Below are 15,471 nucleotides of genomic sequence, written 5' to 3'. Positions count from 1 at the left end.
GAAACAACAGGGATGTTATTGTCGGAGCCTACTACAGACTCCCAAGTCAGACTAAGGAACTGGATGTTGCCTTTCTAGAACAGATGACCACACATTCGGAAAGGAGAGATGTGGTAGTGATGGGCGACTTCAGCTATCCTGATATTTGCTGGAAGTGGAGGAGGCAACAAGGGGATCAGCTATTTTAGATCTCATCCTAACCAGTAGGGATGACCTGGTTAATAGGGTGCAAATGGTTGGATCCCTAGGTGGGAGTGATCATGTTCTCCTGGAGTTTGTTATACAGTGGAAAGGAAAAGCCAGGCATAGTCAGACACACATTCTAGACTTTAGGAGAGCTGACTTCAATAAACTAAGGGAAATACTGGGTCAGGAATACTAAAGAAGAAGGGAGTTCAGGTATGTCAGTAGCAAAAGGAAGAAGAAGGAAAAGATAGAAATGTGTGGAGAAGATGGAGAAATTCTAACGGGGCAGAGAAAAGGCAAAACTACTCAACACCTTCTTTGCCTCAGTCTTCTCACAAAAGGAAAAGAATGTTCAGTCTGAGGAAAATGGAGCAGAGGACACAGTAGGAGAAATGCAGCACAGAATAAGTAAAGAATACCAGGTTAATCTAAATGAATTTAAGTCTCCAGGATCAGATGAACTACATCCAACCGTATTAAAAGAACTGGCAAATGTAATCTCAGAGTCACAGGCAATAATCCTGGAGAACAGAAATTGTCCCAGCAAATGGGAGGGGGGCAAAGGTTATCCAGATCTTCAAAAAGGGAGAAAAAGAGGTTCCGAACAACTATCGTCCAGTTAGTCTGACATCAATACCAGGAAAGATTCTAGAGCAGCTCATTAAACAGAGAGTCTGTGAACATTTAGGAGGGAATGCCACAATCACTAAAAGTCAACATGGGTTTCTCAAAAACAAGTAATGCCTGAGTAATCTGATTTTTTAAATATAAAATTATCAGTTTGGTAGATTAAGGGAATCCGGTAACATAGCATATCCTCCCCATGATATTCTTGCAAACAAGATAGTAAAATGTGGGCTAGACAATACAACTGTTAGGTGAATTAGAAACTGGTTGATCCACCGAACCCAAAGGATGCTCAGCAATGGATCCTCTTCATCCTAGAAAGAAGTTACCATTGGGGTCCCATAGGGTTCTGTCCTGGGCCCAGTGCTATTCAACATCTTTATCAATGACTTGGATGAACGAATAGGGGGCATGCTTATCAAATTTGCCAATAACACCAAATTAGGAGGAGTTGCTAATACCCCAGAGGACAGGATGAAAATTCAAAATGACCTTAATAGATTAAAAAGCTGGGCCAGAGCTAACAAAATGAATTTCAACATGGAGAAATGTAAGATACTGCACCTGGGGCAAAAAAGGGAAAAAAAGAAATACATAGGCCTATTACAGACTGCCAAAATAAAGCTGCTTCAGGTCTCTTTGGAGGTATGCTGTTTAAATGATGCATGCATCCCAAGAATCCGGAAGCTGCACCAAAGCTGCACTCCAGTGCTTAGGAATGGAGTGTGGCTTTGGCGTGACCTCCAGACTCATAGGACCCATGCATCATTTAAATAGCATACCTCCAAAGAGACCCGAAGCAGCTTTATTTTGGCAGTCTGTAACAGGCCATAGATATAGGGTAGGGGGACACCTGGCTGAACGAGGCTTCATGTGAAAAGGATCTAGGAGTCTTAGTAGACCACATGTTGAACATGAGGAAGGAGCAAGCTTGTTTTCTGCTGCTCCAGAGACTAGAACGCAGAACAGTGGATGCAAACTACAGGAAAAGAGATTCCACCTCAACATTAGGAGGAACTTCCTGTGACAGTAAGGGCTGTTCGACAGTGGAACAAACTCCCTCGGAGTGTGGTGGAGTCTCCTGCCTTGGAGGACTTTAAGCAGAGGCTGGATGGCCATCTGTCAGGGATGCTTTGATTGTGATTTCCTGCATGGCAGAGGGTTGGACTGGATGGCCCTTGCAGTCTCTTCCAACTCTATGATTCTATGAAACAGTTGATGCAGCAGCTAAAAAGGCCAATATGATTCTAGGCTGCATCAACAAAAGTATAGTGTCTAGATCAAGGGAAGTAATCGTGCCACTCTATTCTGCTTTGGTCAGGCCTCACCTGGAATATTGTGTCCAGTTCTGGGCAGCACAGTTCAAAAAGGATGTTGAGAAGCTGAAGCATATCCAAAGGAGGGGAACAAAAATGGCGAAGGGTCTGGAAACTATGCCCTATATGAGGAAAGACATAGGGAGTTGGTTTGTTTAGCCTGGAGAAGAGAAGATTAAGAGGTGATATGATAGCCCTGTTTAGGGATTTGTCATATTGAGGATGGACCAAGCTTGTTTTGTGCTGCTCCAGAGAATAGGACATAGAGCAATGGATGCAAACTTCAGGAAAAGAGATTCCAGCTAAACATTAGGAGGAACTTCTTTACAGTGAGAGCTGTTCGATAGTTAGAACACACTCCCTCGAAGTGTAGTGGAGTCTCCTTCCTTAGAGGTCTTTAAACAGAGGCTGGATGGCCATCTGTCTGGGATGCTTTGAATGAGAGTTCCTGCATGGCAGGGGGTTGGACTGGATGGCCCTTGTGGTCTCTTCCAACCCAATGATTCTATCTGAACAAAGATAGTTTTATCCATGGAGCTCCAGCCTGGGTTTCATGTACACCGGACTTTCTACTACCAGCTATATTTGATGACAGGGATAGACAAAGTGTAGCTCTCAGGCTGCATGCAAACCTTTTCCAAGTCTGCATGGAACCTTCTCCAATGACTGCCTTTTTCTGCCCCTAAAAGGTGAAACCTCCAGGAGCAGCAGATTGTCCTTTAAATAAGGTAGGTAGGTAGGTGTGTGTGTGTGTGTGTGTGTGTGTGTGTGTGTGTGTGTATGTATGTATGTATGCGTATGCGTGCGCGAGAGAGAGTCTGCACTGTTGAACTTTTTAAAACTAGAAGCGGATATTCAGCCACTTCTGTATTTTCTTTGTTTGCATTTTTGGCAGACCTTATAATGGCTGGAGGGGCTTGAGAACAGAAAGCTAGCTTCTAGAGTGCCCACTCCTGTTTTAAGGGGAAGTAGGTTCTTTCAGTTCCATCATCCTCCAGTCACTTGCAGAATATTCAGTTGACTGGAAAGCTCAAATCTGCAATGGCTGCTTTCTGCTGACCGGAATTTCATAACTGACAGAGAAGATCTAGTGTTTAAATTATTGATGCATTGTGTGTGTTTAGGGGAAGATGAGAGAGTTTGCCCTTTCTTCTTCTCTCCCAGTTCTGCAAAGCATGCCAATCTTGCTGGCTCTGAAGTAACCTATTTTTTCCAGCTCTTAGAGGATTAGAGCATTTGATAAAGTCTCTTGAAGGGCAGAAGCTTGTACCAGGTGTCTGCCTAAGAAGGCTGTACAAGAAGGCGGAAATTGCAACTGTACTTTGTAAAGCTTTGTACCACAGACTTTACTTTTCTAAGGCAAGCTACTTTTGTAAAGTAAGCCTTATCTTACAAATACAGTTTTCCTTAGAGTTTTCTATGAAAATTATTCCCAAGTATTTATATTATTTTGTAGACAATGCAAAACTAAGCCTTTTATAGGTTTCCAGTTGTAAGGTGTAAAAGTAGTGTGCTGTGGCTTCTAAAAAATCTCACACTTCTCTGTTTCTAAAGGTAGAGTCAATAGCATAAACCCATCCTGTATTTTCCTGAAAATGATAGCTACTTATGCAGGTATATGTCCTCCCACCCCTAGTCACTGGTGGTGTTTGGAATTCTTTATTGACTTCGTTCAATGACAAAACACCCCCACCAATACCCACCATGTACCTGCTCTATCCCCAACTCCCAACCCAGCCCGTTTCCTGGCTGGTGGAAAGTGGCCAGGTAGCAGAGAGGTATCTAGCTATGTTCTATAGCTGGACATGCAGCAATGTTACCCTGCAGCACTTGTGAAAGACGTCTGAGAGGATGCAACATCTATGTGTGTCCAGCTATAGACGCATAGCTGGATGCTTCCCACCTTGCTCTCTTCATCAGCCAGTAAATGCCTGTTTACGGCCAGAGTTACAGCAGGTAAATGGTGGGTTGTTGATAGTTGAGAGGAGATGTAGTGTATTTCTCCTAGTGGACCTTTATATCTTCCTGATCCAGGATCTTGATGCTTGGGGTGCGGGGGTGGGAATGTTCATTCTGAACATAACGCTGGGAGCAGCATGTACCCCTTGGCTCCCAGGACATCTCTGTTCCTATTAGTTGAAGCTACTGCTCTTAAGACGAAACATTAATATCATAATGTGTGCGGCACAGAGAGGAACTGTTGTTGCATATCATTGATTTATTGGTATATTTATATTGTGTCTTTCGTCCAAAGAACACAAGCTAGCATAAATGGCTTTCATCTTCCTACTTTAATTTCACAATAACTGAGGTAAATCAGGAACTAGGCCAGGATCATTCTGTGAATTTTATGGATCAATGGGCACCTGACTTGTATCTCCAATTCTCTCAGTATTACACTGCACTGGTTCCTTGTGGTTGCTATAATAGGTATCTGTTTTTTATAGAAACTCAAATAAGCACATTTTGTTACTAACCCCCACTCCATTTGTATAGGCCAACACGGCATGTACAAAAAACTCCACACCTAGGTTTATGGCACAGAACAGAATTTTAGAGTAAAAGAAGGCTTAAGTACCAACACTGGGGTTTATGTGCCCTCTACTGTGTGCATTTAAAATAAATCACAATTATGCGCCAAAATGACATGTCTATAAAAATGGGCATAAATTATCCTATAGCGGGACCATATAATTTCCCCAGCAATAGGATCTAGTTCCTTCATAGCTGCCCTTCCAAGATATAGTCTTTTGATTTCTTGACTTCAATCTCCTCTCTGATTAATGATTGAGCCAAACTGTGGAAAAACGTGAACTATTTCAATGTATTCATTGTCTATTTTAAAGTTATGTAAATCATCTGTGGTCATTCTAATTCCCGCATACATAAATCCACTTATGAAGATGCAATTCCCATTACTTTAAGGAGAATGGTTATTCTCATTATTATGATTTTACATTCCATTTCTGGCTTTAGTCTTATGAAACTTCTTTAATCACTGGGTGATTTTTTAAAGGAAAGATTATTATACATTCGGTTAACATACAGTTCATATCATTACTGAAGCCTCAAAGTTATGCGGAATTTCAGACTTCATTATTGCAATGTTGCAGTTTCTTAAATGTGTGTTGAATTCATATAAATGTGATATTTATATTAATATGAAAAGTGCTAGAACCACAGAGGGCTACCATCCAAATCCCCTGCCTTTGGCATGTCAGCTGCATAACAGACAGACATTTAAGTTGCAACCTACCTGATAAGTCAGTAAAATCACTGACTGGAAATACCAAGTGTAGTAAGTGAGCTTATTTCATAGATTTCCAGGGAACTTTATGACTTAAACCTTGCCTTTATTGATTTGTGGGTACCAAGGGCATAAGATTCTTTTTCAAAAGAAAACTGATGGCAGGCTAAAAGTTCCCACTTAAACATAGTACAAAGACATCAGAAAGGGGGGAAAGAGTTTATTTATCCTGCCTCTCCTCTGCTTTATCATACTAGCAACAGGTTAGAACCTGGCAAGCTTGTTCAGAATTTGGAAGGATTTGTTCACCATCAGTGGAGGTAATTGCAATCCATTGTAGAACTGTTTCTGAAAGGACCGCTGTGCAAGGTGCAAGACAGGCACAAACTTAACAGGAGCAGCTTTTCCTCAGCTATGCTGAGAAGATAGGTTAAATTTCATTCTCCTCTGAGACCATTCTGTAACACAGTCCTGTCTGAAGAGAAATGTGGTAATCCTGAAGTTGAGCAGAATGGCAACTGCATCTCCATATTGTAAGTAATGGAAACGGGTGGGGCAGGGGCATAGTGAGCACTGAATGCACACCTGAGATGTTCAAGGATTGTTGCTCCAGCAGAACAAACTTAAAAGACACAGGGAAATAAAAAGTACACAAAAGAAGAAGTGGGTTGTCTGCAGAGCAAGGAAACAACCAGACAAGGGAGAACAAAGGATTGCCCTGACAAGGGCAGAGGGAATTTTTATTCTATGAATTGCAATAAGCTTGACTACTTTTTGCTGTGAGGACTTGCATCCTCCTCAAGTGAGCCAGGCCACCTTAGATGGGTTTCCAGATTTCCAAGAGGCATTTCAATATTCAACAGGCACATGGATTCTAAAAGATGACAAAGGTCCAAAGCACACTGCAGAAATAATCCAGTTTGAGACCGCTCTAACTGCCCTGGCTCAATGCTAGGGAGCCCTGGGAACTGTAATTTATAGTTGCACCACAGCTATCTCTGGCAGAGAAGGCTAAATGCCTCACAAAACTACATCTCCCACAATTCCCTAGCATTGATCCTGGGCAGTTAAAGTAGTGTCAAACTAGATTATTTCTGCAGTGTGTTTTCAACCAAAATCTCCTGCAGTGATAAGGAAATGCTCCCAAATACCAAAGATTGATGTCTATTTTCTACCATCCCTTTTCACACCATAATATGACTGTGATGGGTCTGGGAGATAATGCTCTGCCACTAGGACTCCCAGGGGACATGGTCTGCAGCAAAACAAAATGGTCCACTTTTGGGTATGAAAAATGGGCCTTTTTAAATGTTAAGTGGGGCAGGTGACTGATATGAAAAGGTGAATACCAGTATATACATTTGGAGGTCTCCAGGTGAGGCAATTCACCTCAGAAAAAGTCCAGTTGGGACCACATTTCACCCGTAACTACTTTAGCGTGCTCCTAAAGATGGTGCAAAGAAAAGTCTGTGGAGTTTTGCTGAAGTCATGTCTTTGTAGAATCTTGAATTATAGCTTTACAAAATGCCAGAATATCAGTAAACCTGCACTGACTAATACACATGCTCCCCAAATGAACATCTAAACTCCTTTTTAACTAGTTTTTATTTTAATAAACCAACAAGTAGATGTGGAGGCTTGGCCCCATACAAAGGAGACGGTATTAGAGGAAAATGGCATTCCATGCAATGATCTACATATTGCATCTGTAAAAGTTAACCTGAGTTAAGCAAAAGGGTTGAAAGAGCTAGAGGGTCATGGAGTTTAGGAACAAGGCAAAGAGATTGTACTTGCAGTACATATACAGTACGCATGCTGTGACCAAACAAGGTGGTTTTAGGGTAACTTTGCCACTTCTTTTGTGGCTACAGTGCTCTTTCTGCCTAGGTTAGGTTTCAAGAAGCTCAGTGCAACAGCTTTAGCCCATCCAGAGGCAGTTTCTGTAGTTACTGAGTTGTAGAGCTTGGAAATGTTACTTTTTTGGACTACAGCTCCCAGAGTCCCTCTGCTAGTACAGGAGAGAGGGGGGGGGGGTCCTGGAGCTATGCTCCATAAAATTAACCTTCCATTCTCTTCTAAATTCCTTTTTCTCAGCTAACTTTTTATTTCAGATGTCTTTTGCCTTTAGGTTTTCAAACCACTAGACCTCTATGCCCATTCTTGCTACCATTGTCACCTAAAAATACATATCTTGCAGAAGCTGCCCACCTGTTACCAGCTTCTATTATTATTATTTATATAGCGCTGTAGATTTGCACAGCGCTGTACATAAAACAATAAATATATATAAATATATACTTTTGTCTCCTGTATTGATGCTTACCATGCTCTTGTTTTTAACTATAATTTTAAACAAATGAAACAGCAAGAGTCCAAAAGCATGGGAGTTCACCTATTATGAGGTAAGCCTTGGAGTAACTAGCTAAACCCAGCTGCCAGTTTGTATGGCTGTATTAAATTACGCATGCTAACAGGCAGCTACTGTAAATGCCCTGAAGCACAGGAATGATTTCACTAAGGTTTTATACAATGTTAAGACACTCCTATGGGGAAGAGTTCTTATCTAGAAGACACTGTTCGCATTGCATATTGAAAAAGACACCTTCTTCTTTACATCTTAACTCTTCCCAGTTGGAATTTATGTTCATAGATTGTTTCAGGACTAATCTACGTTTTTCAGTATGAAAAGAGAGTTAGCTGCCAGATATTCTTGGTGAACAAATAGAAAGCCAATCCCATTGGTCTGTGAAAAGAGTAGTGCCTCTTCCATCCTGTTGACTAGAAGTCAGTGGAAGAGAGCTTTTGCCTGAGGGCTGATTTACACATGCAAAGATGAGGCATGGGCCTAAATACCCTAAAGGCGTTAGATCCCATCTGATCTTGGTCAGCCTTGGATGGGAGACCACCAACAAATATGCTGTAGGCTATATTCCAATGGAAGGAATTGGCAAGACCACCTCTGAGTATTCCTTTCCTAAGAAAACCCTGTGAAATTCTTGGAGTTGCCATAAGTCAACAGGCGACTTGAAGGCACATACAGAGAGAGAGAGAGAGAGATCAGATATCACTTAATGACTTTGAACGGAAGATGTAAACTGTCTCTACAGGAGAAATATTGTTAGTTACTTGTGGGTATCATTGGATATATAATGTTTGTATCCTACATGTATGGCATCATGCTCAGCATGCATATGTGAATTCACTGTTAGCTGCTCACTAGTAGGATAAGAGGCAAAGAAAACAACTGTATATTCATCTGTAGTGAAAGGAATGTAGCAAGACCTTCCCAATTTCATCTGCAGTTTGCAAGGAAAAGAACCAATCCAATATTTCTCTCTCTCCTGTCTCTTCTGGTCTACAAGACCAAAAAACAAAACAAAACAAACAAACAAAAAACAAAACAAAACAAAAAACCCACCAACCCCCCAAAAAAGAATAAAGGAAGTGGGTTGAGGCGGTGAAGAGAAATCTCTCCAAAGATGTTGCTACAAAAGCTGCAGCTGAGGTCCTGTGCATTTTCTTTCAGGTATTGTCAAACGTAAGTACAGCATAATCTTTTAGTGTCTGATCAAGCTTTAGAAATAGCAGCCAGCCAGCCAGACTTACTTTCTTGCCCTTATGAGGCCTAGAAGATATCTCTAGATAGCCTAGAGGACAGGTGGAAAATGCCCTTTGGAACTGCATGACTGATGGGCAACACTGAAGGAAATTCATTCCACCTTGGGGTAGGTTCTATATCCAGGTGAAGCTGCTAGTGGTCTATCTCCTGTACACAATGGAGGTAGATTTTGTTACAGAACCATATGGATTGACAGACCTAGGGCTAGACTCCATGCAAACAAGAATAATTTAACTAATAAAAATAATATAGCAGCAAAATTATACAAAATTATTTTTTTTAAAGTAAGTATTCCAGTAGTGCAAAATAGCATTTCTGTCCACTCCAGTTCTGCATAGGAACAGAGAGAGATGGTGTGATATAGCATCCTCCCATGAGGTTCGTTCAGACACCCACATTCTTCAAACTACAATGGGATGGAGAGAGGGAGGAGATACATTTTGAGATGTGGCAGTGGGATTCACTTGCTCTCAGTTGACAACTCCCCAAGGCGGATGTGGACGAAGATTGAGGCTGGTGGGATCCCTGTACCATCCTTTGAAAGAAGGTGGATGTGGCGGTATCCTGAATGGAGGAGAGAATAGGACAATGTCTGAAGCTGCCTTGTATTGAGTAAAGTTGGCCCAAAGCATTATGACAAGAGCATGCCCCCCCTACTATTCCATCAACAAAAGCCAACCAGCATAGCAGTCGAATCATCCTTCAGTGCTGATGACAGGAAAGTATCCTCCACAGTACCTGAGGGCAGCAGACTAAAGGGGTGTAAGACAGGCCATGTAGCACACATGCCCCCCCCCCAATACCTTGTTGCTGCTATGTACCAACCACATCTGCCATCTGAGAAAGCATCCTCACAGGCAGGGCTAGACTTGATTGAGTCAGGCAACTGGTCCATCTAATCCAGTACACTCTATTTGGCCTGGTAGCAGCTCTCTGATGTGTGTTCCTAGCCTTGTTCCTTGAGAACTTTATTTTAAAAACAAACAAACAAAAAACCCCAAACAAACCATAAGATGCCAGGCAGAAACCTGAGCCCATCTGCCTGCAGTGTTCTCAAGCTATGAACTTCCTATGACACAGTCAGAAGGAAATATCCTTATAGAATCAAAGAATCGTAGAGTTGGAAGAGACTGCAAGGGCCATCCAGTCCAACCCCCTGCCATGCAGGAAATCTAAATCAAAGCATTCTGAACAGATGGCCATCTAGCCTCTGCTTAAAGACCTCCACGGAAGGAGACTCCAATACACTAAAGACAATTTTTCCTGTCTGGTCTCTGCAGCTGGTTAACAAATTCTGAGTGCAGAATCCCTATTCTTTGGGCAGTTCTGATATTTCCCAGATTTCACCTATCACATTTATATAGTCCTCTATTGCTATCTGGCAACATGTCTTTTCACTGGAGACAACCATCTTGCCAATCCCTGGAGAGATGGAAACACATATAATTGCTACTTAACCTAGGAAGAGCAGCAATCAGGATAAGGTAAGGAGGACAGTATAACAATGAAGCCAAATACCAAAGAGAGAGACAAACTGGCTTGCCAGCAGTTTTTGAATGTAGAACCATTCACACTTCTGTTCATATTGCCAAATGATTTTTAAGCATCATCTCATGGGGAAAGATCAACTCATTAATTGTGTGAGGAAAATGAGCTATTATGGAATTGCAAGTAAAAAGCAAATTTAACTAAGAGTTTTTCAGATTTTTAGGGACAACCACTTTACCAGTTTCTGGCTGGTAAACTGTGTGCTGCCATTCTGTGAGGCTAAGTAGCAACAATCTTTATTGCAGGGTGTAGATTATGTTATTTTCCTTACATACACAAACATCTGCCTCTGGTGACTATTTACTGTTTTGCTAAAGGCACTGACATTCACCCTACATTCATCTTCAGATCTTGGCTGAACACTGACAACAAGACAATCTTGACCCATACCCATGATGCAGAGAGGATATACTCACCTGGTTTGACACTAGTAAGAGGTAGTGTGTACTGCCCAACAAAATCATTCCGTGATGCCTTGTCATAATCCTCCACCACAAAGCGCAAAAGTGACAGCTCTGGTACCCATACTTGGAACTGAAAGATCTCACCCCATTGTGGGTTAAATCCTGCCCAGGTAAATAAGGAAAATGAAGACTATCAGCAAGGCAAAGGATCTCAATGTCTCATCTAGTTGCATTGCAGCTTGGCCCAGCACTTTCTCCTAAACCCCTGTGTTTTCCGTTGTTCCAGAGGCTAAGACATGAACTAAATTGCAAGAAAAATGATTCCATTCAAAATATTAGGATCATGTTTGATCATGGAATGGACTTTCTCTGATAGATTTGCCTTCATTTGAGGTGTTTAAAAAGAAGTTGGAAGACCATTTCTCATCAATACTTTAGTTGTGTATACTTGCGTGGCAGGGTATTGGTCTAGATGGTCCTTAAGATTCCCTTCCAACTCTAGGATTCTTTTTTCTTCAGTCACTATGGCTGCAGTTTCTACCTAATATGCTTCTTCCAGTGTATCTTTTAATCTCACCTGTCCCTTTACATTTCCATTCACAAGTGACCACTAACTTTTAAAGCTGCCTTTTCGAATGCCAAATTAAAGTGAAGAAGATGCCTATAAACCAAGCTGTCTTACAGCTGGGAACCTGGCCTAAAAGTTATCTTCTTGCACAGTTCCACTTTCATTTCAAAAATGACATCTAAACAATAATCAAGCAAGACATGGTGACCCACTGAAAGACAGGACAGCTAAATAGGATGATATCCTACATTCTGTGAGAGTATTCAGGCATCTCAGGATTTTGTGGGTCTTCCTCTCTGCAGATGTGCTGCCCACCTTTGGAAGCCTCCCCCTAGTGGCTCTGGTAGATTCACTGGCCACATGCCTTCCTCTATCAAAGTTCCAATGGTAAAAAGGGCAAAAAATAGTATTGTGAGTACAACAGGAGAATCTTCAATCTGCTAGGTCCCAAAACCCCCTCTTTTCTTGACATGTTTCTAGAATACAACATCTCCAAAGCTGGTGTATTTACTTTCTTTCCCCCCACTTTGGATTTGGTTCCTCCATGTACTCTCTTCTGCTCCATGGGATTACCCCACCCACCCACTTTTAAGCTCTTCTCAAGGTAAAACATTTCAGTACAGCTAATGATGTGAGGAAATATTACGCTAAATACATCAAAACAATACAAAATAGCACAAGAACAATCCCCATTCAACACTTTTTAGCTTATCTTTATACTCCAGCTCTTTAAGGAGGAACTAGCCTAAAGTCTCCCAGTGAGGATTATTGTGAAGTGGGAATGGACCTTACCACACAGGGCACAGAAGTAGGCTCAGTTCGCATTGGTCGATGCGTATTTGCGTTATATCGCATTGGTGTTCCACACCTGTGAGCTCAGAATACGTATTGACCAATGCGGTATAACGTGAATACGCTTTGGCCAATGCGTATTCATGGCAGGGTTCCGAACTGAAGGCAGCCGGCTCCTCCGTTTTGCGAGTCCGCAAAATTAGTGGATTCACGGGATCCGTATTGATGGCCAGTGCGAAACCTCTGCTGCTTTGGCTGGTGTGTACATCCAATCCGCTGGTTCTCCTCAAGACCACCGGGTTACAAATTTCCCATGATGCTGCGCTGGAATTTCCCCCATCTCCTTCCATTGGCCCTTTCCCCTTTTAGCACAACAGCCGGGGCTGGGGAGCGATTTTTCCACTGAACGAGATAAAGCAGAAACCTTTTGTGTCGGGGGGGGGGGTGTATATGTATATGTGTGTATATATGTGTATGTATATATGTATATACACACACACACAGAGATGTGTGTGTAAGCATATACATGCAGCATTACACTTTCGGCTGCTCCACAGTTTGTGTGTGTGTGTGTGTATATATATATGTGTGTGTGTGTGTGTGTATATGTGTATGTATGTATGTATGTGTATGTATGCCGATGTGCATCGGCCAATACACATTGTATTGGGCTGGTGTGGTAATCCAATCTGCACTTGCCTTGCTTTGCCTGAATACGCTTTGGCCGATTCACAAAACCTTGATTCGGAAGGCTGCCCAGGTGTGGAAGAACAATGCGATATGACGCGAATACGAATCGGCAAAGCGTATTCAGAGAGCGTGGGTGTAAATGAACGATGCGTTATAACGCAAATACGCATAGACCAATGCGAACTGACCCTACTTCTGTGCCCTGTGTGGTAAGGTCCACAGTGAACCCAGGTCTACCCAAACCTAGTTCAACATTGTTTGTTGTTATGTGCATTTAAATGACTTATGGAAGTTATGGTACCCCTAGCTTGGGCTTTTCTTGGCAAGGATTATCCTTGTGCTTGCTTGGGATCCACCACACCAGTTCTTACCAAAATAGCTTTAATACTCCCCAAATCTGAAATGCCACAATGTGATTCAGACAAGTTAAAAATATCTAACAGTTTAAGTCTGCATCAATTAATCAAGAAGCAAGAATCATGCAGCCCTCCAAATGTTTCTGGATTGCCGCTTCCAGCATTCCTTATCACTGGCTATGCTGGATATACTTGATGGGACTTGCAGTCCAACAACATCTACAGGGCTGCATGATACGCTTCCTTAATTTATTCCCATGACAAAATTTGTTTTCCTCTACACAAAATCTGAGTGAGGTTTTGGACTCAGAACACAATCTTTGTTTCCTTTCCTAACTAGATGACTCTTGGCTCAGCTGTTCCTTACAATGGCCAATAAAATAGGCTCACCATTGTTATCAATATATTTCGTCTCTTGCTTGGCATTGTCACCTGGGACTCCATGGATCTCCACCCTCACTAGAGGATCTACAATGGAACCTTCTTTGCTGTTGGGCATCTTGGGGAGCTGCTGCCCACTAATAACCTAGAATAGAAGATCACATGAACATATAAGAACAATCAATGTTTTTTTTTTTTTGCTTTCTCTCTTTGTTTTTATTGTTGTCTTCACATACATAAAACATAATATATTGTAAAGAGTTTTCTTATCAGACAATATTGTTTCTCCTAATCCCTTCTTTTCTTTGTCTTGTAAGCTTAAATTAGTAGTGTCTCCTTAGTCACAATTCCTTTCCCTTTATTGACTGGAATTCCCTTTTCCTCTGAAATCTTCACCGTCTTCTTTATATTATCCTGTGACTCTGGTATCCTTGGAAGTCAAGCTCTAAGTTGTTTCCTCCCACACTATAAATTTGCTTATCTTACATACGCTTATTCTTAATTTGAGGGAGTTTTCCTTCAATATACAGTAGTCTTAGACTTCTCCCTCTTAAAATTCCACCAATTACATCAATGTTTACAAAACAATAGGATTTCTCCATAAAGTAGTATTCATTATTATTTGTACTTAAACAATCCAAATCCACTTTAAGATTATCCTTTTATCTATCAGACTTGTAACATTTACATACCATCGTATTATAACAATATTATAAATTATATAGTTAAATTTCTAAAGTCACAATATTAAATCCATGGCTTTTCAAGAATAAAAAATATTTAAACATTCAAATCGGTATGTCCTTATTAGACAGCATGTTTGCAACTCTACCCCACTTTTTTTCCATATAACACATAGTTTTTTCCCAACCTGTCCTCCATTTAGAGTTGTCTTCATTCTTCAATTTAGAAGATAATAGATCTATTTCCATCATTTCATATATTTTTATACGCCAGTCATTCATATCTATATCCTTATCACTTTTCCAGAATCTTGCAAAGGTTAATCTAGCCGCTGTTAACATGTAAAAAATAATTTTACCAAATTTTATTTCTACCTCGTCATCCAACATACAAAGTAGCCAAATTTCAGGTCTCAACTTTAACTTAATCCCAAGAATTTTTTGCACTTCATCTTGCATTTGTTTCCAAAAGAGTTTTGCTCTGTCACAGGCCCACCATAGATGAAAGAAGGTGCCTGTCTCTTTGTGGCAGTTCCAACAAATCTTTTTACCCGTTTTATAAATTTTGTCTATCTTGTCTGGTGTCAGATGCCACCTATACAGGATTTTGTAATAGTTCTCTTTAACATATTGTGACATAGAATATTTTAACCTTTTATTCCACGCTCTCTCCCATTGGTCTAACTCAATTACTCTGCCACAATTCTGCGCCCATTTCACCATGGCTTCTTTAATAACTTCGTCCTCAGTGTGCCATTCTAGTAGCTTATTATATATTTTTGATAGTGTTTTCTGTTCTGATTGACTAATAATTTCATCCATTTCTGTATTGGTAGTTGCAAATCCAAATTCTTTTTTGTCTAGATGATATCTCTGATATAATTGTCTGTATAGAAACCATCCTATATTCCAATTTTCTTCCTTCAACCTCTCATAAGATTTAATTTTTCCTTTTTCATCAATTAAATCTCTGTACTTTATCCAAACTGTTTCCCTTTTTGGATCTACATTATATAAAGCCTCATGAGGTGAGAGCCACATTGGACATTTAGGA

The 15,471-nt window shown here is 40.9% G+C and overlaps 1 protein-coding gene across 4 annotated transcripts in view; it reads right to left on the bottom strand.

Annotated features, from left to right (window-relative positions):
• Nucleotides 1–8,369: 8,369 nt before the first annotated feature.
• Nucleotides 8,370–15,471, bottom strand: part of PLCD4 (phospholipase C delta 4) — a 62,147-nt gene continuing 55,045 nt past the window's right edge. For all 4 annotated transcript variants that reach the window (XM_042453667.1, XM_042453681.1, XM_042453661.1 and 1 more), the window contains exons 15-17: nt 13,744–13,879; nt 10,960–11,109; nt 8,370–9,559 (exon numbers count right to left, since the gene is read on the bottom strand). In XM_042453667.1, the coding sequence (XP_042309601.1) occupies nt 9,456–9,559; nt 10,960–11,109; nt 13,744–13,879 (390 nt within the window). In that variant the 3' untranslated portion in view covers nt 8,370–9,455. The remainder of the gene's footprint in view (nt 9,560–10,959; nt 11,110–13,743; nt 13,880–15,471) is intronic.

Source organism: Sceloporus undulatus, chromosome 1, assembly GCF_019175285.1.
Source record: "Sceloporus undulatus isolate JIND9_A2432 ecotype Alabama chromosome 1, SceUnd_v1.1, whole genome shotgun sequence".
Lineage (NCBI taxonomy): Eukaryota > Metazoa > Chordata > Lepidosauria > Squamata > Phrynosomatidae > Sceloporus > Sceloporus undulatus.
The sequence above is the reverse complement of the archived record's forward strand: the minus strand, read 5'-3'. Positions and strand labels throughout refer to the sequence as shown.